General features: G+C 36.3%; 1 protein-coding gene across 1 annotated transcript in view; it reads left to right on the top strand.

The window, feature by feature from the left end:
• The window catches only part of Cdc73 (cell division cycle 73), a 102,104-nt gene that overhangs the window by 4,048 nt on the left and 73,509 nt on the right, over window positions 1-24,547 (top strand). Inside the window, exons 3-7 of the mRNA XM_031384296.1 lie at window positions 2,991-3,060; window positions 8,717-8,779; window positions 8,866-8,918; window positions 14,355-14,443; window positions 21,497-21,713. Of these exons, the coding sequence (XP_031240156.1) occupies window positions 2,991-3,060; window positions 8,717-8,779; window positions 8,866-8,918; window positions 14,355-14,443; window positions 21,497-21,713 (492 nt within the window). The remainder of the gene's footprint in view (window positions 1-2,990; window positions 3,061-8,716; window positions 8,780-8,865; window positions 8,919-14,354; window positions 14,444-21,496; window positions 21,714-24,547) is intronic.

Genomic DNA, 24,547 nt, shown 5'->3' with positions numbered 1-24,547 from the left:
AAAAAAAAAAAAAAAAAACAAACCCAAAGCAAAAGTGATAAGTAGGATTCTGAGTTATTTGAGCTTGATGTTGCAACTTGCCATAAATGTGCAAATAAGATGGTTTCCTAGATACGTTTGGTATTGGGAGGACATAGGTCTCATGTAGCCCAGGCTGGCCTCCAGCATCTGTAATTGAGGATGACCTTGAACTTGTGATTTTCTTGTCTCTACCTTCAAATGCTGGGATCAGATGTGTCTGCAGTCAGGTCCTGTTAATATGGTACTGGGCACTGAACCCTGGACTTCATGATTGCTAGGCAAGTACTCTTCTGAGAGACACTGCAGCCCTTTAGCTTTAATTAAAAGTATAGTCCTTATTAGATTCCTTGATAGGATCAGGCATAGAATTATTTTGGAGATAATTGATGTAATCAAATATCTACTCTAAAAGTTGTTTTAACTTTACTGCATTGTATTAATTTGAAAGTAGTACTTTCATGTCTTCATACAGTCATCATTGTGCCTTGTATCACTTGAGCTACTCCTTGGCTGCCAAACACTCCTTCTGGACTGCATCATGTTGTGTGAGATGTGCTCTTACAACCTCTCCTTCATTATGTTGTGTGAGATGTACTCTTACAACCTCTCCTTCATCATGTTGTGTGAGATGTACTCTTACAACTTCTCCTTCATCATGTTGTGTGAGATGTACTCTTACAACCTTTTCTTCAAAGTAGACATAGTTGATGTTTTTGAATAGTAACTTGTTATTTGGACTGGTTGAGAGAGTACCTCATCATTTATTTTGCTTCAGTAGTACAGTTTTTCTGAGTATTAGACATATATTCAGTGTTAAGTACACTTTTAAAAATCTTAAAGTTGGTAAGTAGTATGAAAAATTAATAATTGATAATTATATTATTTATTAAATATTTAAAAGCCTAATTAAGCAATAATTAGAATTGTTTGTTAATTTAAGTACTCAGAGATTTAAACGTTTCATAAACACACATGCATACACATACAGTTTTGTATTTTGAGACAGTGTTTCTCTGTGAAATCCTGGCTGGCCTGGAACTCACTCTGTAGACCAAGTTGCCTCGAACTCAGAAATCCACTTACCTCTGCCTCCTGAGTGCTGGGATTAAAGGTGCATGCCACCACCACCTAGCAAGACTATTCTTGTGAGTGGTTATAGTTCATAACTAGTAGTTACCATTGTTACTGTGGACTCTAGGACATATAGTCATATAAGATATAACCCTTCTTTTACTTAAAAATTTTTCTAAATGACATGGGTCAGAGATCTAAAGTTCTGTAGCTTCACAGATTAGAGGTTGCCTTTTAAGTTGCCACGTTCCTTGTTCTGTGTTGTGTGGTGACTCTTCCTGGAAAGGTACTATGATCCTTGGGGCCTTTACTGTCAGTAGACCTGCAGCTTCTCTGGTGGCTTGTAATGTGGGCATAAACCATCCTTCAGATGGTTCTGAAATACGCTGTCAGGCTTTGAGATAGTAATTTAAAGAACATCAGTTCAAACTGGGGTGCTGGTAGTGTATACTTTTAATCTCAGCACTTGGGAGGCAGATGCAGGTGGATCTCTGTGAGATCAAAAACAAAACTAAAAAGAATATTAATTCAAGTATGTGTAATATTCCAGGTATGCTGGTTAAAAAAATAGTAAGGAAAGAAATACTTGTAGGTTCTCAACTTTTGTGTGTGTGTGTGTGTGTGTTTTGATGTGTATTCCTCATATAAATTAAAGTTTTTTCCAAATATAAGTTGAAGAAAAAAATAAGTGGTTTATTTGTTCAGCTAAGTCAGAAAAAACTATGTGCAAATAATGGGTATAGTGACACAGTGGTCATTGTGATGTAATTGGCTAGTGATACTAAGGGTTCTTATCACTTCATTGTTTATAATAGTTGACAATGTTTTAATCTATGTAATCCCTTGACAACCAGTTTTTCTTGCACTCTGTTGTTTACATTAGAAAAATGAAAAAGAAAATTGTGGTAATGGCAAAAATAATTGGCCCAAAGATGAGGCTTGATGTCTGCAGTGTACATTTTGTTTGTTTTAATCGTCTTTAAAAAATATTTGCTATTTTTTTTTTATTTAGATGTCTATGTGTATCTGTAAGTACATATAACTGTCTGCAGGTACCAGAGAAGGGCAGAGGAGTTTAACTCCTTCCATGAACTGGAGTTACAAGTGGTTGTGAGCCACAATACCTGGGAATGCTGGGAAGCAAACTTTGTTCTTCTGTGAGCAGCACATGTTCTTAATTGCTGAGCCATCTCCATAGCCCAACTATAATCAGAGTTTTACAAGTGAGGATTATAGGTGGATTAAAGAAAAACTACTTATTTTTCTAAATTCATGCTCTCATAAGAATTTTTCAAATCTTTTTTTCTTTCTGGTATTTGAATTTATATATACTCAAGGAAAAAATAGAGATGTAGAAGGTTAAATACTATACATACTATAACATTTTTACAGTTTATTTTTCTTGTTCTTATTGATTATCAAAATACATATTTAGTGTTTAGATAGTTCATTGGGAAGAGTTTCAGTTGAAAAGTTAATGAAGAGATTTGGTCTGTGTGTGGGGAAAAGCAGTACAGATACTGTATAAAGTGAGACAACATTAGGACTGAAAAGATGTGGCCTTATAAGTGCTAAGCCCAAGTGTGGCCTTATAATATCCTGAGTGCAATTAAAAAAGAACAGTAAAGCCAAGGGTTGAGAGTCTAGAATTGGTACTTTGCAAAAAGATAAAGTTATTACTTACTTTATAGCTTTATGAAATTTCAGAAGTAAATTACTGAAAATTAACATTTGAGAAATATTGAACATTTTTAGTTTCTTTTTAGCACTTTTTAAAATAAATGTGACTTTAAATACATTACCAAGATATGTTAGATAATAAATTCAGAGAGTATATGCTATTTATCAAATTTCATAGTTGCTTCTATTCAATATCTAATTTAAAATTTTGGCTTCAGACTGAAAATATTCCTGTGGTTAGAAGACCTGACCGAAAAGATCTACTTGGATATCTCAATGGGGAAGCCTGTGAGTACTAAACTTGTTCTCACTCTTAAATATTGAAATATTATTTGTTTTTTTTTTAAACTTCATATCAAAATAGATGTAGTGGGAAAGTTTGTATTCCCCTAAATACCTTACCAGAAGCTGTGTCTGTGTGCTTCTCCCTGCAGTTGCACAAATTGTCACTTTTTAGGTTGTCACTTCCCCTTGTGTGAGTGTTCTTTTTATACTGACAGAGACTTTGCCTCTGTACATTATTATTTCTGTCTTGCTTCACTGTTTTCTCTTCCTCAATTATTACCTTTCAGAAGAGATGTAGAAGAGATATATGCTTTAAAAACTATTGTTGATTCCACATTTCTATCACTTTTTCCTTTTTATTACTATAAAAAAGAAGAGTTGACAGACTACCGCTGCTGTTTTGTTACCTTGGTTGAAGTTCCTTCTGCCTAGCTTTCATTCTCACTGTCTCATTGAAGTCAGAGACTTGAGATTTCCACTTTTTTTTTTTGTTTGTTTGTTTCTTTTTACCCACTTTACTTATGAACATTTGATAGTGTTGGACACTTGACATTTGGGACACTAGACTTTGGGTTTTCTTTCCATTTGTTCATCTTTCAATATATTTCTTGTCATGTCTTGTTGCTTTAGGGTTTCTATTGCTGTGATGAGACACCATGACCATGACCAAAATCAATCTGGGAATGAAAGGATTTCTTTCATCCTATGGTTCATAATCCATCGTTTAGGGAAATCAGAGTTGGAACTTGAGGCAGGAATGGAAAGATTTCTTTCACCCTGGCTCATAGTCCATCGTTTAGGGAAGTCAGAGTTGGAACTCGAGGCAGGAACGAAAGGATTTCTTTCACCCTACAGCTCATAGTCCATCGTTTAGGGAAGTCAGAGTTGGAACTTGAGGCAGGAACTGAATCAGAGGCTTGGGAGGAGTTATTGTCTTGTTCCTCATTGCTGTTCAACCTGCTTTTTTATGGTCTCCCAGACCAGCCTTCTCACATCAGTCACCAATATAGAAAATACACTACACACTTTGCCTACAGATAATTATACTGAAACATTTTCTCAACTGAGGCTTTCTCTTCCCTAATAACTTATGCCAAGTTAACATAAAACTAGCCAGGACATTTCTTATGGCTTGAGTTTTATTTTTCTCTTGAAACTCTAAAATCTCTAGGTGACATCTTCCAAGTTTTATGCTGTAAACATCTTGCTCTATTCATCTTGCTGAAGTCCACATAGAGTTGGCCTCTGAGCAGTTTGGATTTAGTAAGTATAGGTCCACTTACGTGGTGAGGATTTTTGTTTTGGTTTTTAGATTTGTGCCAGTCTTGAAAAACATTAGCCATCACAAAAAAATTATGAAAAAAGGTGTGTTATACCTTATATACACCTTATTATGTTATAATAGCTTAAACATAAAAGTACAAGGACAAAAAGAAGGCATTTTATAAATGTGTAAATAATTTTTATTAATTTTAAAAAAGATTTATTTATTTATTTTATTAATATGAGTACACTGTTGCTGATATGTCTGACACATCAGAAGGGGGTATTGGTTCCCTTTACAGATGATTGTGAGCACCATGTGGCTGCTGGAATTGAACTCAGGACCACTGGAAGAACAGTCAGTAGTACTTTTAACTGCTGAGCCATCTCTCCAGCCCTGATTTTTATTCATTTATATTACAAAAGTTCATTAGACACTGTTAAAATGTACCAGAACTTAGGCACAGGGATATATTTCTACTATGTGATACCAGTCACTGTTGTGAGAAGTGTAATAAGATGTAGTATTAAGTCATGGCTATAAAATCAAAGGGTAGTATGTTATAGTTTTATAGTCATTTATTACAGTTTAGTAAACTGAGTCCGCATAGCTATCTACTTAAAATGTCATGTGATGTAAGCTTGTAATGTGATCACCTCTTTTACTTTTTCTTTTTGGTTTTTCGAGACAGGGTTTCTCTGTGTAGCCCTGGCTGTCCTTGAACTCACTCTGTAGATCAGGTTGGCCTCAAACTCAGAAATCCGCCTGCCTCTGCCTCCCAAGGGCTAGGATTACAGGTGTGCGCCACCACTGCCCGGCGTGATCACCTCTTTAGGCTATTACATATTATTGTACAAAGTGATTTCTGGCAGTTCTTAGATATTTATTCTTAGACCTTATATCATGTGTAAAATATTCTAACATATGGGTTATTGACTATGTTCTTGTTGGATACCTTCTGGTAAACAGCAGTCTGTTTTTCTTTGAACAGTTTTTTTGAGAAGTCAAGTTTATACATGAGTTTTCAACATAATGAGAACATCAGTGCCTCAACCCTCATGTTCAAATGTTAGCTGCATTTTTTCTCCTACTTACTCTTCTTCATACTTATAAATTTACTGTTGTCATCTTCCTTTAAATGTCTTACAGGCATTTGAAATTTAACATGTCCAAAATAGAGTGTCTAATTTACTTCTTTCCATCTCCACCCACACGAAACAGAACTGAGCCTGTTCTCATCTAGGAGTGGTCCCTGCCGTAACTGTGCAGTGCTTTATACCTTAAGCCCTGGTGACATGTCAGCAACATTTGTAAGTCCTTTTTTCTGCCTTGAAAGCCAGGACAGTGTTTCCCCTACTACAACCCTGTCTTATTTATCTTCTTCTGCTCTGAAATCTCCTCACAGATTCCTACACTTAATTTGCTACAGCTTATTCTGTATCTATCTAACAAGATTTGTTTTTGAAAAGTATTTAAATTTAATTGCGCCATTTAGCTATTCAATACCGTTTGTGGTTTCCATCACACTTTTTGTGAGGATAAAACTCATATGTCTTGCCCTGTGGGCTCCATGATTTTGTTTCTGCCTAAATCTTTATGACTTCATCTTCCATCAGTTTTCCTTGATCCCAGCAGCCGGTTATTGATCTTGCATTGGGCTAGTTAATCTCAGAGATCTTTGGAGTTCTGTCTTCAGTTGTCTGTACTGTCACTAGGCTCTCATCTTTCATCAATGCTCAAATATTCTTCTGTCAGGCTATCTCTGACCTTTCTAAAATATAAAGCGACGTCCAACCTCATACCTTTCTTTATGTAATAAAAATCCTATTTAAAAAGAAAGCACATTTTTACCTGCAGTTACATTTATTGCTTACTTGGATATGTCTGGTGTTTTTTTGAGAATGAACATTATAGAATCAGTTGTTTCAACTGTCTTATTTATTAGTGAAGTTTAGAACAGTGTATAGTAGATACTTTACTGACTGAATGATTATTTTCTCATAGAATATACATAAGTTGATATTACAGAAATAAACCTCATCTTCCCTGGGATGGAATTTATTACAGTTATGCCAGTGATAGCAGTTATGTTGCACATTCTGCTCTTTGTTTTTAAGCTATAGTGTTGCTGTGTAGAGAATCTTGTGGATAATAGGAAGACCTCCAGGACTCTTTTCTTTTGCTATTTTCTTTTAGCAGATGCCTAACTCTTTACATCCCCACTCCAAAATTGTGGTTGCATGTACCACAGCTTGAATGTTGAGGTCAGAGAATAACTTCATGGATTCAGTTCTCTTCCACTTTTATTTAGGTTCCAGGAATCAAACTCAGATTGCTAGGTTTGTGTGGCAGGTGTTTTACTACTGGCATTCCAAGCTTATTCTTAATATTACGCTTGGGCACTGTGCAGAATGCAAACTCTTGTTACTTTTATGTGGGGCAAACAAGGAGTGAGGAAGAATACCATTCTTAAAAATGCAATTGTGATAGAGATATTGAAAAAAGGCTTCGAATTTATTTTTGTTTGGAACATGAGATTCATAGTATATCTGTTTAAAAAAAAGTGAATATATATGTGTATGTGTGTGTGTGTATATTTTTTTCCCTTTTTAGACTCACTCTAATTTTCTCTCCATTAAAAAGTGTGTTGAAGGGAGTGTAGGATTCTTCAGTTTTACTAAGTGTCTCAGTTATATCTGGTAAGTAGGGTCACTTTGGGAGCGCCTCAGTGAGTTGTTTATCCACATCATTTCTTGTGTTTTCCTTAGGACAAATTTAGTTCTCTGATGTATTGTTTTATTAATTTGTAAAACATGTTACTCAGTCAGTGAAAAAGTTGAACAGCTGTTAATATCACGTTTTTAGGTTTGTTAAATTACTAATGCAAAGTTATTAACTTAATGAGTTAAAAGCATGATCTCAAAAGTCTAGATGACTTTTTTTTGAACAGTAGAAATACAGAATAATTTTAAATTTCATTTGGTGAAATTGAGTGTTGTAACAATGTGAGGAAAATAATGAGCAAAGACTATAATCATTGTGGAGTGGAGAACTTAAAGACCTATAACTGAGAAAATGAGTCAGTGGATATGTTAATAAAACAGCTTCCGTATGTTGGGTGAGAAATACAGATGTGAGATTGGCTAGCCTTATAGTATGATGGCAGTCTGACTCTAGAAATACACATAGCAATTTAATATTGAAGTGAAGACATATGTCACATCAGTGGGAAGTGAGATTTTTAGTTAATATTTTGATAAAAATGAGTTCTGTATCATAACAAAAAGCGCTGATAAGCTGGAAAATGTTTTAACTCCTGTGTAAGGATAAATGGGTCAGTAGTACTAGTTAACACATGAAGTGGGACCTTTGAAGTTGATAGATGCACAAAAGACCAACAATTTGAATAGTTTCAAAATTAACAGAAAAGGTCCTAAGTCACTTGTATATCTAATTGTTATATACTAATTACAAATTTAAAGGATACAAATATCAGGTCTTATGGGATGCTGTTTGTCCTTGAACCCAGGTGAGGCTGTCAGGAATGATTCCACATCGTTGGCTGTGTCACTTTATACCCTTCCTGAGGATGCGGACAGCCCATTACAAACACCTGCATGTGGAAGTGGCCTAGAGCTGTACTTGAAAATGTAAAAATTGACAAAAGACTTAGAACTGCCTGCTCAGGGCAGCAGTCAAATGAATTGTAGTTATACAATAATTGTAGTCAATACAATCGAAATAGCTACTGGAGTAGAAGGGGTGTCTGAGCTAATACTCTTTTGTAAATGGGAAACAAGTTTCAGAATATTCTGCATATTATGCTGCCTTTGTAGAAAATAGTACAAATAAAATATAATTGTATTTCTCATATCTGTAAAAGGATATACAAGACAATAGCTATTTATATAGGGGAGTAGGAACTTGGTGGAAGGGATCAGGTCCCTCCCCTCTAATAGTTTTATTTTGAGGCATTCAAAAATAAAATAATTTGAAGGTTAGTTGGAAGTTTCCTACCAATTGTGAGTAAGTACAAGTTGAATGTTCTGTGATGTGTGCATATTTAAGTATTTGGGGAAAGCATACTTTTTAAATGTGTTTGCTATAACAGAGTATAATCTGAAGTGACCAATTAACTTCAGTAATTAGCAACTCAGTAGTTTGTAAGCTAAATTTTTAAAAATAGTTGTTATTTCACAGACTTTCTAATTCTAATTCTGAGTCATTTTGTTAATAAGATACTGTTATGGAGCTGTCTTTGAAACCATTTACCTGGGGAAATCCTCTTGTGGATATAAGAAATAAAACAGCTTCAGTGTTTCCCTTAGAGTAACACCCAGAATACATATGCTCACATACTGATCTGCTTATATGATTTTTCTTCTCCATTTTCAGCAACATCAGCAAGCATAGACAGGAGTGCCCCCTTGGAAATAGGTCTTCAGCGGTCTACTCAAGGTACAGCTGATACATCATATCTTGAACATTAAATAAAAACCCCTTTCATAAAGTACACACATACTTATATTTATTTTTTGTTGTAGTCAAAAGAGCTGCAGATGAAGTTTTAGCAGAAGCAAAGAAACCACGAATTGAGGTAATAGAACTCAAATTTTAAAGTAATTTGTTTTGTAATTAAAAGAATTGTGTAGAAATAAGATTTTCTTATGGACTGGGTAGTGGTGGCTCATGCCTTTAATCCCAGCACTCAGGAGTAGGCAGAGGCAGGTAAATGTCTGTAAGTTTAGGGCCAGTCTGGTCTACAGAGTGAGTTCCAGGAAAACCAGGGCTACACAGAGAAACCCTGTTTTGAAAAAACAAACAAACAAAAAACCCAGAAGACAAAAACAAACAAACAAAAAAGCTTTATAGTAATTCTAACAGCTTTTTTTTTTTCTGAAAAGAAATATAGATTAATAGGTAACTTGCTTGTGTTAGCTCTCAGCTCTCAGCTCTGTGATGAATATACCATTTCATTTGCTTTGCTATTCTTTGCAAATTTGGTATTATTGATGAATACCGTGTCATACATCTAGGATGAGAAGCTATTATCTGCTCATGTTAAAGATGTGCTAAGTGGTCTAGGTTTTCAGGGTTCTGTAGTCTTGATTGCTTTACCCCCACCTTGCTGTTCTGTTACTATTACGGGGAAGCCTTCATAAACCACACATAAAGGATAGATACTCTGACAAAGCTACATACTGATAGAGGCCAGAACTGGTCGCGGGGCTCTGTTTTGCCGGCTTGGAGAATAAGGTGGTATGGAGACATGCTTTACGTTTGAGGGCCGTGACTCCTCCAAGTACTTACTGGGACTTCATTAAAATACTATGGACACAGGTTCTAGATGCCTCCTGTTGTAGTGAGCACAGCTAGGGTAGGATAGTGTGCTGCTAAGTCTTTGTCACTGTGACAAAATGCCAGAGGAAAACGGCTGAAAGAAAGACTTGCTTTGGCTCATGGTTTTATCCCATAGTTGCCTGGCCACATTGTTTTTGGGCTTGTGCAAGGAAGAATATGGCATAAAGGCATAGTGGATGGAAACTGCCCACTTTACTGCAGAGAGAAACAGAAGGGATATGTGGAACGAGATAAGCACTTCAGAGCACAGCCTGAGCTCCTTTCAGGCAGGCTCCATTCCTACAGGTCGGTGGAGTTCATCCGCGCATTAGAGCGGTAAGGTAGAACCCTTAGAATCTAACTGCCTCTCGAAAGCCCATTAGATAGCAACCATCTCTTTAATATCTGAGTATTTTGAAGTTATTTTTAGGTTCTAATTAAAACATTTACTTGAAATACAGAACAGGTAAGAAATGTAATTACCTTTAGAGTGTCTGTTGTATAGCAGTGGTAACTAATAAGCTACATATTGTATTTTGAAAAACATTAAGGAAGAAGTGTTTTCAGCACAAAAAAGTGGCAATATGTAAAGTAATGACAATGTTAATTAACTAAATTGAGCTATGCCATAGAGTATGTGTATTAGTAGATAGTATTATTCATAATGTATACTTTTGAACAATTAAAAAATGCTGTTACCATTAGTTGACCAGATATCCTTTGGAGTTTTAGATACATATAGAAATACATATTAATGACCTATTAACAAGCTCCATATTATTTATATTACATAGGAAAGCCTCTGCTTGTAGAGAATAATTTACTAGGAATTTAAAAATCTGGCAGTTTTATGAATCTGCCTCAGTTTATAGTAAAGAAATATCCACATATTAACAATACTAGCAGCCAGATATATTATTTTAGAATATACATATATATATATACTTTTAAGTTTAGACTAATGTATATTCTTCTTTGTTTTTTTGCAATGTAAAGAGCAAAGCTTTTACAAGTAAGGATGAGGAAGGTAACCAGGGGTAATGTCGGTTGGCAGGTACATACAGTGGAGTAGTAATAATGTGATCATAAAACAATGTGATTTTAGTTAAGTATATTTTGAGATGAATCAGGAGCCTGGTACTTTTCAACTCATAATAACTAACTCATTGTTTTGGGTTATAGAAGATGCTGTTTTAAATGTTTTAGGCATATTAAGTAGTGTACTCTTTACTACCACCCTTTGACTTTGTGAGGTATAAATGTAATATTCTCCTGTAGTAATTGTCATCTTGGAGGCTTACTGCTAATGTAGGCCTAGACCTGGAAGCTTCTACCTGCCGTACAATCTTGTCTAGGCCTAGAACATTTTCTGCCTTTAAGACGTATTGCTGAGTAAGATCACCATTTCTAGTTCTTTCTGAACTCTGTTCGCTGGTTTAACTCAGCTGTTTTGGTGCAAATTCCTCTCCAAGCAGACTGATTGATTCAGTCTGGCTTCTCTTAAGTTTCTGACTGAATTGCTCTGCCTGGCCTCATACTAACTTTGGCAATGTGTTATAAATTTCTGTCTCCTTCTCATTCTCTGGCTCGTTCTGTCTTTACTTGTGTCTAGCTTGTTCTCTCTTCAACCTGTCTCTGTAAAACTCTCCTGGTAAAACTGCCTCTGAATTCCATGAACTGACTGAAGTGAAACTGACTAGAACTCAGGTATCTGCATGCCTCTGTCTCCTGAGTGCTGGAATTAAAGGTGTGTACCATCACGCCTAGACCTAAGCTTTTCTTTACCTGAAACTTGCTGTATTCCAGGCTATCCTTGAATGTAGAGATCTACTTACCTCTGTCTCCTGGGAGCTGGATCACACAGACCTAGAAGGTCTTTGGATGTGATCTTTTACCAGAGCAGCCATGTTCTGAGTTAATTCCTCTATAGTGAGTAAATAAACACCACAGAGAAGTGACTTGCTGAGGTTTGTATAGCCAGAATTAGAACTGAGACACTCTGGCTGCTGAGCCATTCTGTCCTACTGAGTATGAATTTGGTGGCAGGAAAACAAAGTTTCTCCATTTCCTCATATGAAAGAAGAGTCTAGCCACTGTTAAAACAGCGAATGCATTTAGGGCTATCATTTACTTGGAAATATGAAAATATCACAATGTAAGCATTTTAAAAAAACTCAACACCCAAGAAAAGTTAAATACCAAAGCTATTAGTAACTTGAAACATCTGTGGGAAGGAGGAAAAAAGAAAACATGAGGTCAGTATTTTGGATTTGATGAAAATTTAGGTTGTATTTTTAAAATAACTAGTTTCTTGAGGACCTAGACCATTGTGCATTATAACTTCCTTACAAATGGTAAAAATGAAAATGTGTTTGCTAAAATATCTTTACATTTATTTTAGTGTACTTGTCTGTTTTAACATTTTTTTACATGGTAGAAAATTAATAGGGCATGAATTGAAGCCCAGTATTTTTCCTCTTTTGAAGTTTTGAGTATGTTAATGTATTGTATATAGTTTCATATACTTTTATTCATTAACCCTGACTTTACTCCTTATTTATTTGTTGAATATAGGCATTGACCTAAATAAGTGTCACTGAATTGGATTTTTTCTTTTTTTTAAATTATTATTTTTTAAAGATTTATTTTATCTATTTTATGTGTATGAGTACACTGTAGCTGTACAGATGGCTGTGAGCCATCGTGTGTGGCTCCTGGGAATTGAACTCAGGACCTCTGCCGGCCCCTCTCGCTCTGGCTGTAGCTGTCTTCAGACGCACCAGAAGAAGGCGTCAGATCTCATGTGGTTGCTGGGATCCGAACTCAGGACCTTCAGAAGAGCCGTCTTGCCAGCCCTGGATTTTTTCTTAATTAGGCATATGCTATTCAAACTAAATTTCACTTGGCTTTCTAAGTTATAAATAATATTTCTCAGGTTGACCTCAAGCTGTAAATTGTTTTTAAACTCTTGATGCTTGTCTGCTGGGATTATAGGCATGAGCCACACATCCTTGTCAGGTAAGATTTTGAAATAGACCATTGGGAACTTTGTAGGAAGATTTTTATGTTTCAAGGAACTTGCTTTGACAGCTATTAACTTTTTGCTTCTAGTGTTTTGACTTCTTATTTGATAGACTTGAGGACCTGTGACATCAGATTGAAAAAAAAAATCGACATCCAAAATGAAAAAAAAATAACTTTGAAGACTTCCTTTAAAAGTTAGATATGTTTTCATCAGGAATAGATATGGGGGCTGGCAAGCTGGCTCAGCTACTAATACTTATTCTAGCAGAAAACCTAGGTTCAGTTCTCAGTACCCACTAGTAGTTCACAACCACCCGTAACTCCAGCTCCTAAAGAAACACCAGGCATGCGTGGTATACACTTAGATACTGTAGGGAGAATTCTCAGTACACATAAGTAAATCTAAAAACAGTTTTTAGAAGTATGAATTGTATACATACACACACACACACACATATATATATATATATATATATATATACACAGAAGTATATATATATATATATACATATACATATGTATATACATATTAATGAAAATAGTAGTGGTTGGGAGAACACATAGAAATAAGTGTCTGGACACCACATTGTAAACTTACAGATGATTATTTTTCAGCAATTTTTTCTAAACTTTTTGATGATGCAAAAGTAATACATATGTTTATTTTACTTTCAGCACAATATTCAAAAAATATGAGCTGTCCAACACTTTATAATAAGACAGGCTTTGTATTATATGGAGGGTAGTGTATATATATGTTCAAGTAAACAACACTAAGCCATGATATTAGTAGGTAGATGTATAAAATACATTTTTGGCTTCTGTTTTGAATTTGCTGTGGTATTTTAAGTTCCTGTTGCTGTGATGAAACACCATAACTAAGAGCAGCTGGGGAGCAGAGGGTTACGTGGCTCCCATTGCTGGCTCCCAGCAGCTGGGGAGCAGAGGGTTACGTGACTCCCATTGCTGGCTCCCCGCAGCTGGGGGGGAGGGGTTACGTGGCTCCCATTGCTGGGGAGGAGAGGGTTACATGGCTCCCATTGCTGGGGAGCAGAGGGTTACGTGGCTCCCATTGCTGGCTCCCTGCAGCTGGGGAGGAGAGGGTTAAGTGGCTCCCATTGCTGGCTCCCCACAGCTGGGGAGGAGAGGATTAAGTGGCTCCCATTGCTGGCTCCCCACTGCTGGGGAGGAGAGGGTTAAGTGGCTCCCATTGCTGGCTCCCATGGCTTGTTGAGCTTGCTTTATCATAGAACCCAGGACCATCACCCCAGGGATGGTATCACCCACAATGGGCTTGGGCCCTCTTCTGTCAATCACTAGTTAAGAAAATGCCCTATAGGCCTGCCTACAGGCCAATCTTATGGAGGCATTTTCTCAGTTAGGGTTCTTTCTTCTCAGATGATTCAAGCCAGTGTCAAGTTGACATAAAAGTGGCCAACACACATGCTTTATTAGAAGTTAGCCCTATTGTAAGTCAAGGAACATCAGAATTCTGTTCCATACTTAAATGATCCAAAATACAGTTGTCTCTGTGTAAGTAAAAGGTGACTAAATACAATATTATATGGAACTGTACTGTGGTAATTTTGGTAAGAAGTTTTGTTAGTGATCGTTCCATGTATAAGGTAAGTAAAACTTAAAATGTTACTAATAATTGATTATTTTTTAGGATGAAGAGTGTGTGCGCCTTGATAAAGAGAGGTTGGCGGCTCGTTTGGAAGGCCATAAAGAAGGGATCGTGCAGACTGAACAGATTAGGTAAGAGTTTCTTATATAGGTAGTATAGCTTTTATGTAAAGGTATGTAGAAAATGGGGTGTTTACATACTACTCACAATTTACATTGGCATCTTTATTCATTGGATGCCCCTGTTCCCTACGTTTAGAAGAATGCAGTTTTTCACTGGAATTTATTGGGATTAGTTTTAGGATCTCTCCACACAGAGGTACTCAAGTACCTTGAGTAAAATGGCATGGTATTTGCTTATAACCTGTATTATAAGAATCTACTCTAGATTACTTACTGTTTTTGACTTTCCATCCATATGTCCAATATGAGAACACTCAGAAGAGTATATTTATTTTGGCTTATTTTTAGTTTAGAGATGCAGGGTTCTACTCTCAGACTCATATGTGGTAAGGCAGAGTATGTAGTAGGGACTGTTGTCATTCACCTCAGATGGCATGTTGGAGAAAAGCGGCAGGTGGGGAGCAGGGGGTGGGCTGTGTTTGTGGAAACTAGAAGGACCAGGGAATCGATAGCTTCAAGGATTTGACCCAACTAAACCACTTCTTTGCTAAGTACAACCTCCTAAAGTTTTCAGAAACTTCCAAAATAGCATCATCAGTTGGGGGCCAGGTCTTTAATATATCATCTATTCAAATACTACATTATATCTGTGGCTCTCAAGGACTCATGTCTCATAATGCAAACCATATTTAGTCCATCTTTTATAGTCTCCAAGAACCTGAAGTTTTCCTGAGTTACAGTACCCATGTTATTCAGGTTATGCTTAAGGTCTCTTCTGACGTGGAAATCTCTTAGGTATGAGTTCCTATAAATTTTAGTAATGTGTTAAATACTTGTAACATACAGTAATGCCGAATAAGCCTTCTTATTACAACAAAATGGAGAGAGGAAGAATAGGGAAGAATGGGAACAAGGAAACCAGAGGGCAAATGTTAAATCCTACAAATTCATGTCCACCAATAGTGAAGTACTTGTAATAATATGATATGCGTGCTCAGTGGGCTAGAGCAGCCCCATCCTCATGGCATGGCTTACTGCCGTCCACGTGACTTCTTCCTTAGGCCAGCTCTATGTTTTGCCTTTAACTTGCTGTGGCTTATATTTTATGCTCTTTTGACATTTCTAACTTTCTAAGGTCTGTATTGTGTCTCTAGTAAAGAGCTTCATATCTTGTCTCAGGCCCTGCCACATAGTATTTGGCCTGTTCAGTCTTCCATTAAAATCTGGTAGAAATATCCACGACTTTGTAACTTTTACATTCTTAGTGGCTGCAAAACTGGCATGATATAATCTGCCATTAGTTATTGGGGACTTTAGAATTATGGCTTTTGTGTTATTTGAATTCTCAAATGACCAAAGCTGGGGAACGATTTTCATATGAGGCTCCAAGTTAGAGGGACATGGTGATTTCAAAGTAGTCTTTCAACTGAGTTAAGTATAATCTTTGTACCCTTAGTTTGCAATAGGGTCTAGCTAATTTCTGAGATAACCCTAAAAGTGTCTTTCCTGTTTTGATACAAAGTACTGGGCTTTAATAAAAACAAAATCAGGGCCCTAATTGTATCAACAGCTATGCTTTACTGTGTCATAATGTGAATTTATTTTCTAGTACTGCATTTTCTATAATGCAGTTTTTTTGCTTACATTTATTGCAGTGAATTTGGCTAAACCAGCTAGTAGTATCCATGCTACGCTGCCTGGACGTTTCCTCTGCCTAACTCTTACTTTTAAATTTAGCTCCACTTAAAGTCTGGGAGCATGGACAAAAATATGACAATACTTCGCAACAGTGATGTCTGTGAAAGTCCTAATAGAATCCTTGATCTCATATTAAGCCTTATAATTAGTCAGCCTCAGTCTTAGAACATTGTGGTTTTCTGAGTTTCCACAAGAATTAAGCTCTGCCTATATAGCATTTAGGATTTATCTAGTCTATCTCTCCAAACTTAAAAAATTCGTTTAACAAACTAGTTCCTGAAGCTTGTAAATGGAATAGTCAAGTAATTGCACTAGTATCTCTACACTTCCTACCAATTTGCTCGGTTAGACTAGTGATGAATATTTGAGACATATAAAAGATTTATTTTGTTTCATAATGTCAGAGGTTGTAGTTGGTGTTCCATAACTCCCATGCTTCTGGGCTTATGTGTCTGTAACATGGAGTGAGGAAGGGGCAGTGTGCCTTACCTTGTGTGTGTGTCTGTAACATGGAGTGAGGAAGGAGCAGTGTGACTTACCTTGTGTGTGTGTAACATGGAGTGAGGAAGGAGCAGTGTGACTTACCTTGTGTATGTGTCTGTAACATGGAGTGAGGAAGGAGCAGTGTGACTTACCTTGTGTATGTGTAACATGGAGTGAGGAAGGGGCAGTGTGACTTACCTTGTGTGGGTGTAACATGGAGTGAGGAAGGAGCAGTGTGACTTACCTTGTGTATGTGTAACATGGAATGAGGAAGGAGCAGTGTGACTTACCTTGTGTGTGTGTAACATGGAGTGAGGAAGGGGCAGTGTGACTTACCTTGTGTGTGTGTAACATGGAGTGAGGAAGGGGCAGTGTGACTTACCTTGTGTATGTGTAACATGGAGTGAGGAAGGAGCAGTGTGACTTACCTTGTGTGTGTGTAACATGGAGTGAGGAAGGAGCAGTGTGACTTACCTTGTGGCAATGACATATGAGTACTGACCAGCCTACAGAGCTCTTTTTCTTTTTCTTGTCCCTTTCCTGTTCCACAATTTCTCCTTTTCTTTTTCTTTTTGGATTTTTGAGACTGGGTTTCTCTGTGTAAGGACAGCCCTGGCTGTCCTGAAATTTACTTTGAAGGTCAGCCTGTTGTTGAGCTCACAGAGATCTGCCTGCTTCTGCCTTCTGAGTGTTGGGATTAAAGGCATATATCAGTACCACTGGGCCTGTCCCATAATTTGACTGTGGATTTATAACATTCTTAACTTTCCAGGAATTTCTAATTACTCAGCCAGCCATCCTTGTAGAATCTTTAGGCATGACTTTCTTTGTTTTCTGGGAACTTTACAATGATCACAGATTAATTACAGTAATTATTCCAACTTTAGAGGCAACACAGTTTTAAGTAGACTTGTCATGGATATTTTCTGTTTTGTCTGGTGGGAACACTAACTTTGTATTACTAGCTTAAACTACTTGGGTCATGGCTATTTCCAGATTTAGATAGTCCTTCATTAAGCCCATCTGTTATCATTCTATGGCAGAATCTTTATGCAGCTTGCTCTTAAGTATTCTGAACCATGTAAAGACTTTGGTCTTACTAAGTTCTTTTGGGTTCACGTTATGACCTATTTAGAAATTATTAAGGCAGTAAACAGGGAAGTTATAGAAATTACCTCATTGGTTTGTCAGAGAATCACTGTCTTTCAATGTTTAATACCTAATATCTGGAAAGCCATTATTTTGTATATTTTAGCAAATCATTTTCTGGTAGATGAGCTAATCCAATCACTGGCACTTCATGTTGGCTGGAAGTAGAAGTCTACTAATTGAAAGTCCAGTGCCAGCTTGAGAGCCAGCCAGTTTGCTCACTGGGTAAAGGCCATGCTGCCAAGCTCATGCAGTGACATGAGTTTGATATCCATACCCACATGGTAGAAAGAGAACCAGCTCCTGCAACTTGTCCTCTTATTTTCACACAGGGTATGTGTTGTGCTGCATTGTCCTGCATGTATGTGTGTGCACAAAAATAAATGTAATAAAAACAATTTGAATTTGTCTAAAAACATGCTTACATGTTTTAGAATTTAGGGGATTGTTGTAGGGTATATTCAGTAGAGGTGGGTGTCAGGTCATATTGAGTATCTGCTATGAAATGGTTTTATGCTTATCAGATAAAAGTCAGCATGCTGTTACCTCCAGGGATTCTGTACAAGGGTTTCAAGGTTTTCATTTTGTAAATGAAATAATACTTTTGTCTATAGGTTTTAAGGTACTCTCACTTTCTTAAAAGGGACCAAAATGTTTAATTGTTAAAATACACTAATAAAGCAAGTAATTTAAATAGTAGCAATAAATATGTATGGATCTTACTAGCTATTAGAGTTGTGCAGATATGTCACTAATTATAATTATAAGTCCCTGAAAACACAAATTAATACATTACAATACTAAGATTACATGCAGGTAAAATAAGATTCAGTGGCTATGAATGAAGTATTTGTAGTTACAGATTTGATTAAAGCAAATGAGAATTTAATCAACATGTTCATGCAGCATACAAATTAGAATAGTTTATTTTTAAATATTGTGATACGTTTTTCTTAATAAAAGCAATTCTTAGACATTCAAATAAAGTTAGGAAAACAAATAGTAAAAAAAAAAAAAAAAACGGTGAGATAGAAGTAAGGATCCATGTAGTAATTTCACAGCCAGAGATCAAAAAGGAGAAAAAGATAGGAAATATGTTACCTTAGGTGATTCATTTATAATATCCTGTAACATCACAAATCAAGTGAGAATTTTGTTATATAGAAAGTATTTTAAAAATGCCAGTGAGAAGACAGGACGTCTGTAAACTGTGGTAACCTGTGTTTTGTAGGCGGACTGAAGAAAAGTTCACCAAACAAGCGCATGTCTAATCAGTTTTTCTTTTAATTACAACATTAATCTGCACCCATGGTATACTAATTAAGGTCTGAGTAGGAGAATGGGATGTAGGAGGGACCATGTTTAGAATTTCTTTGGAAATATTTGTGCTGTTACAATGCTACTGGAGACACATTCCCTCAAAATTGATGAGCAAAGTGCATAATTTTGTCTTGTACTGCCCTTGTTTGGATACTATATCAACATTTCAGATGGCAGACTAGCATATATTCTTCCATTGTTTGCCTCTTGTTACCTTCTGTTAGTGATTTTTCTATTTCATGGTTAGCGCTTGCTGCAAGGTCTTGACCCAAAGCTGTGCTGGTGGAGTTCTCATGACCCCTCATTGCTGTATTGCTGGCCGGGATTCAGTTAAATATATGGTCTCCTACATGCTAGGCAAAGACAGTCCTACTGAGCGGAGTTACTCATCCTCAACCACTGTTGAGTTACTTACCTCATTTCATGTTATAAAAACACACATATTTGCAATGGAGATGAAGTCCTTACTTAACTGGGTGGTTTCCTCATGTGGTTCCAAAGGAAAAAGGCTGTTCTTTTACTGTGAAACCAGAATTTTAAATTCTATTTTTCATCAAATTTATTTTTTATTCTCTCCCTCCCTTTCCCCTCTCTCTCCCTTCTTTCTTTCTTTCTTTCTTTCTTTCTTTCTTTCTTTCTTTCTTTCTTTCTTTCTCTCTTTCTTTCTTTCTCTCTTTTTTTCTCCCTTCCTTCCTTTCTTTCTTTCTAGTTCTTTGTAAGTACTACTAAACCTAATGTATTTTATTCTTTAGACAAAATTTTTTGCTGCTCCTGTTAGGAGTTATTAAGATTGTTATGAATATATTTAAAATAACATAATTTTGAAAACTGATGATTCCTGGGCTTTTATTTAAGTTTTAGATTGCTTTATTTTATTTTTCATGTGTATGATTATTTTGCCTACATGTATTTCTGTGTACTATATGCCTGGTGTTTACAGAGGTCAGAAGAAGGCATCATGATACCCTGGAAATTGATTTGTGGATGGTTGTGAGCCACCAAGTTGGTCCTGGGAACTGAGCCAGGGACCTTGCAAAAGCAGCCAGTTCTCTTAATCTCTAAACCATCTCTTCCAGCCCCTGGAATAGAGTGATTTGTTATCTCTGAATCTCTTTAACACATCAGGAAATTGAAAGCACTTTTTTTTTAAGTTTTATTGCATTATGAGGAGAAAAGATAAATGATTTCAATTTCAGTTTATCTGAATTTGTTAACATTTAAAAACATATTTTAACTAAATAGAATTGCATCACATTCTTGTTTCCCTTTTGTATCCCAACTCCTCCCAGAGACCCCCCCTTCAATATCTATAATACCTTTTTTTGTCATAGTCTTTAAAATTTATAAAATATTATAACAATAAAAATGAGTATTATAGAAGTTGTTATAAAACAATCATTTAATAGTCTTATGTAGATGCTTGTCTACAGCAATACTGAAAATACATACGTTTTTCTCAATATAAATTTTAAATAACTCTAAACATTAAATATATATTTTAAAATAATACATCACTACTAGTATTTTTTTAAATGAACATAAATAGATAAAGTCTTTTTGTTTGTTTGTTTGTTTTGTTTTTAGTAGAGCTTAAAATCTTGGCTCTTATTGCGGTACAAGCCCAAAATAAGAACAATTTTTAGACATTGGATTTTATTGTAATAAGGCTGTACTTCAGTGACCCTCACATCACCAAAGGGTTTTACCTCCATTGTAGCTAAGCTGAGAGTTGACAGTTCTGCTGAGCCAAGGAATGAATTGTGGGCACGATTTTTGAATACAGACTTCCTCCTATGGTCAAAGATATTTGACTTGAGTGAATGACTTTATTCTTAGCCCACAGTGAACAGGTTACATTCATTTCAGAAATGGTGTAGGTATTAAGATGGTCTATCCATGAAGTCATTCACCAACTGTTTCAATGAACAATGGTTCTGCTTGGAGGGTGGTACAGACATTAGGTGAGGGTAAGAATCTGATTCATTGGCTGTGGTGATTTTGAAAAGCATTCATCTCAGAGAAAGAGTAACTTATAAAGTCCTCTTCTGGTTTGATTGTCAGCTGACCATGATGGCCTACAACTGCCTGTAGGTTCAGTTTCAGGGAATTGATACCCTCTTTTGACTTTCTTGAGCACCAGACATACAAATGACACACAGTTGTACATGTAGGTATAGTACTTACACTCAGAAAGAAAAATTAAATAAACCACTAAGTTGTTTTTAGAGTGTTATCTATATGAATTGTTACATGTAAAAGTCCTATGTGACCATAAAATAACAATTTTATAGAAAAGCTTATTGCCATGTGCAGTGGTTTTGTTTTTTTCTCCCAGTCAATTTAAATGCCACAATGTATATGCTGTACTGAAAGAATCTTGGCTATAAAATTTAAAAAATAAATTACTTTTAGGTCTTTGTCTGAAGCCATGTCAGTGGAAAAAATTGCTGCAATCAAAGCCAAAATTATGGCTAAGAAAAGATCTACTATCAAGAGCGACCTGGACGACGACATAACTGCCCTAAAGCAGAGGAGCTTTGTGGATGCTGAGGTAGATGTGACCAGAGACATTGTCAGCAGAGAGAGGGTGTGGAGGACAAGAACAACCATTTTACAGAGCACAGGAAAGGTAATTAAAATATTTTACTCATTCTTTGGAGTTCTATAGGATTGTTTAAAACTTATAGGTTTCAAGTTTTATTTATGTTTGTACAGCTAAGGACTAATTCTTTTAAACTTTTGTTCCGAGCAGTTGTATGGATTTTAAATTTTGAAATTTAAGAATTTAAATGGGGGTCTGGCAATTTGAGGCTTCTTCAAGCCTGTAATGGAGGAAGGAGAGCATTCAGTAACCAAAGTTTTTCTCTAATCTTCATGTGTATCCTGTAGATCTCTCATGCATGCATGCCGCACACGCCATGTACTAGATACTCTAATATGCCAACAGAATCAGTTCTGTGAACATATTTTTCTCTCTGTTATGGGCTTTCCTCTTAAGTATTCTTAGACGTTATTCTCCATTGATACATAGTTGCTAACATGGTGGCTTGATAAAGACATTTGAAGAAATGTGTAAGATTAGTGTGAAACTCACCCTAATTATGGAAAGACTTTGTTTAGAGACCCTGTGGGCCTTTTTTAGTGACTCGGACCTGCCTTGGCCTGCTATGTCCAGTGGTTTTGATTATAGAATGATATTGGGACTTTACCTTCTAACTTACTGTGTCATTTTGCTGGGAATAAAATTACTAGAAAACGGATGTAAGGAAAATAGTTATTCTATCCATTTTGTACTTTGACTTGTCTTACATCTTGAGAAGCATTCTCCGTGCGCCACAGAGCTGGCTCAGTTGGTGAAGGCCCTTGTTCTAGAAGTCTGGCAACCTGAGTTCAGTCTCGAGCCCTCTGGCCTCCACACGGTGTGGCATGTGCGTCTCTGCATACATACCGTGCATGTGTGTGTGCTTACACAAGGGTAGAAATAACATAAGTGTACTTTAGACAGAGAGGAACCGTTTTACATAGCCAGTAAGATAGCACAGAAATAAAGGGCCTAGCCGTGCAAACTTGTAACCTGAGTTTGGTTCCTGGAAGCTGTGCAGAGTTTGGAGAAAACTGACTCCACACTGTTTTTCTCTTAGTTCTACACTCACACTATGGTGTGTCCTCATACACAGAAATAGACAATAAAAACCAACCGTTTTCCAGAGCTTACAATAACAAAGAAATGTGAAGTTATTAATAAACTTACACTTTTCAATTTTTTGTTATTAATAGTTAAATGATATTGTCATTTTCATTGTGTAATTGGCTAGTTTGATTAACACTGTGAGTTATTGATTTCTTTTTTGTTTTTGTTTTTGTTTTTTTTGAGACAGAGTCACACTGTTTAGTCCCGGCTGTCCTGGAACCTGCTATGTAGTCTAGGGTGGCCTCCATCTCAGGAGAATCCACCTGCCTCAGCCTCAGCCTTGGCTTCGGCCTTGGCCTCTGCCTCTGCCTCTTGAGTGCTGGGATGAAAGGCGTGTGTCGCTATGCCTGGCTTTTTTTTTTTTTTTTAATTCATTTTAACTTAGTCTTAAGCTTACAGGTTTTTTTAAAATTTTAAATTGTTGATAGGAGCTTTTTTCTGTCAACTCTAGGTGGCAGGATTGTACCAGTTTAAGTGTTAGTACTTTATCTTATAAAAAACAAATCATTTAGCTATTGTTTAGAAGTGAGGTTTGCTTTTATAAATATTAACATAAAAATAAAGTTAACATTTTTAAAGGTCAAAATTAAACATTTTAACTGCTTATCTTTAGGTATATATAGTTTTCATCGGCTAAAGTCTAAAAATATCTATAGATACTTAAAAGGAGTATGGAGTTTGGAGTATGGGGTTTATGTGTGTGCACATGTACACTTGGAGCTCAGAAGACAGCTTTCCTTTTCCCATGGGAATTCCTGGGCTTGAGCTCAGGTTGTCAGGCTTGGCAGCGCTGGCCTACTGTAGACTTGAGACTCACCTCCATTATTACCTAGTACCAGAATTTCATTTTCTGAATTTTAAGGAGCAAGAAAGTTCAAGTTTTTATTCTTCTTATGCAGTTAATATACCCTAGTTAAAGCAACCTGATTTTATAGAATCATTAAATTATATTAAATGTCTTACTCTGTTTTGTGATGCTTAAAAGAATATCACAGACTAACTTGTAACAAACAAATTTCTGTGCCACTAAATTATGATGTCTTATTCTGTTTTGAGCTGCTGTAACAGAGGATCACAGACTGAGTAATTTATAATGAGTAGACATTTCTGTGGTTCACCATTCTAGAGGCTGGAAAGTCCAAGATCAAGGAACTGCATCTGATGAGGGCTTTGTTACTGCATCAAAAATGGCGGAAGGTATCACATGGGTGAGAGAGGGAATAAAAAGAGGGCTGAATTCATTATTTTATCAGAAAATGACTCTTAACATCACTAAGCCATTCATTTAGTCTCCACTTAATCCATTTTTTAAAGTCACTTCTTAAAAATCCCACCCTTCAATAATACTGTATTAATAAACTTTGCAGCATATAGCTTTTGGGGGATATTTTTAGATCAAAGTGATTTATTATTGAATCATTGGTATAAAGGAGATAATCACATGTAATTCTTGCACACAAAACTTGCTCAAGATGCTATTTGGATCGATTCTTCTAGAGTTTGTCTCACTCAGTTTATCACTTTAAAAGTGATCTGATTTTCTTTAAACAGTAAGGCTGAGATTTCATTTGCATTTGGCACTGTGCTGATGTTTGCAGTAAAATGGTGCAGAAGCCATGGCTGCTAACACTGTTGGTACTTGGCATGAGTCAAGGCAGGGACACCCAACATTACTACAAATCATAGTGTTCTTTGTTCACCAGGCTTAATCTTAATTAAAGAGTGACCTTTGAATATACCTAATGAAATTTAAATGGAACAGTAGTCGTGTT

This window comes from Mastomys coucha, unplaced genomic scaffold, assembly GCF_008632895.1.
Source record: "Mastomys coucha isolate ucsf_1 unplaced genomic scaffold, UCSF_Mcou_1 pScaffold1, whole genome shotgun sequence".
Classification (NCBI taxonomy): domain Eukaryota; kingdom Metazoa; phylum Chordata; class Mammalia; order Rodentia; family Muridae; genus Mastomys; species Mastomys coucha.
Note: the sequence above shows the minus strand (reverse complement) of the source record. Positions and strands in the feature narration are given on the sequence as shown.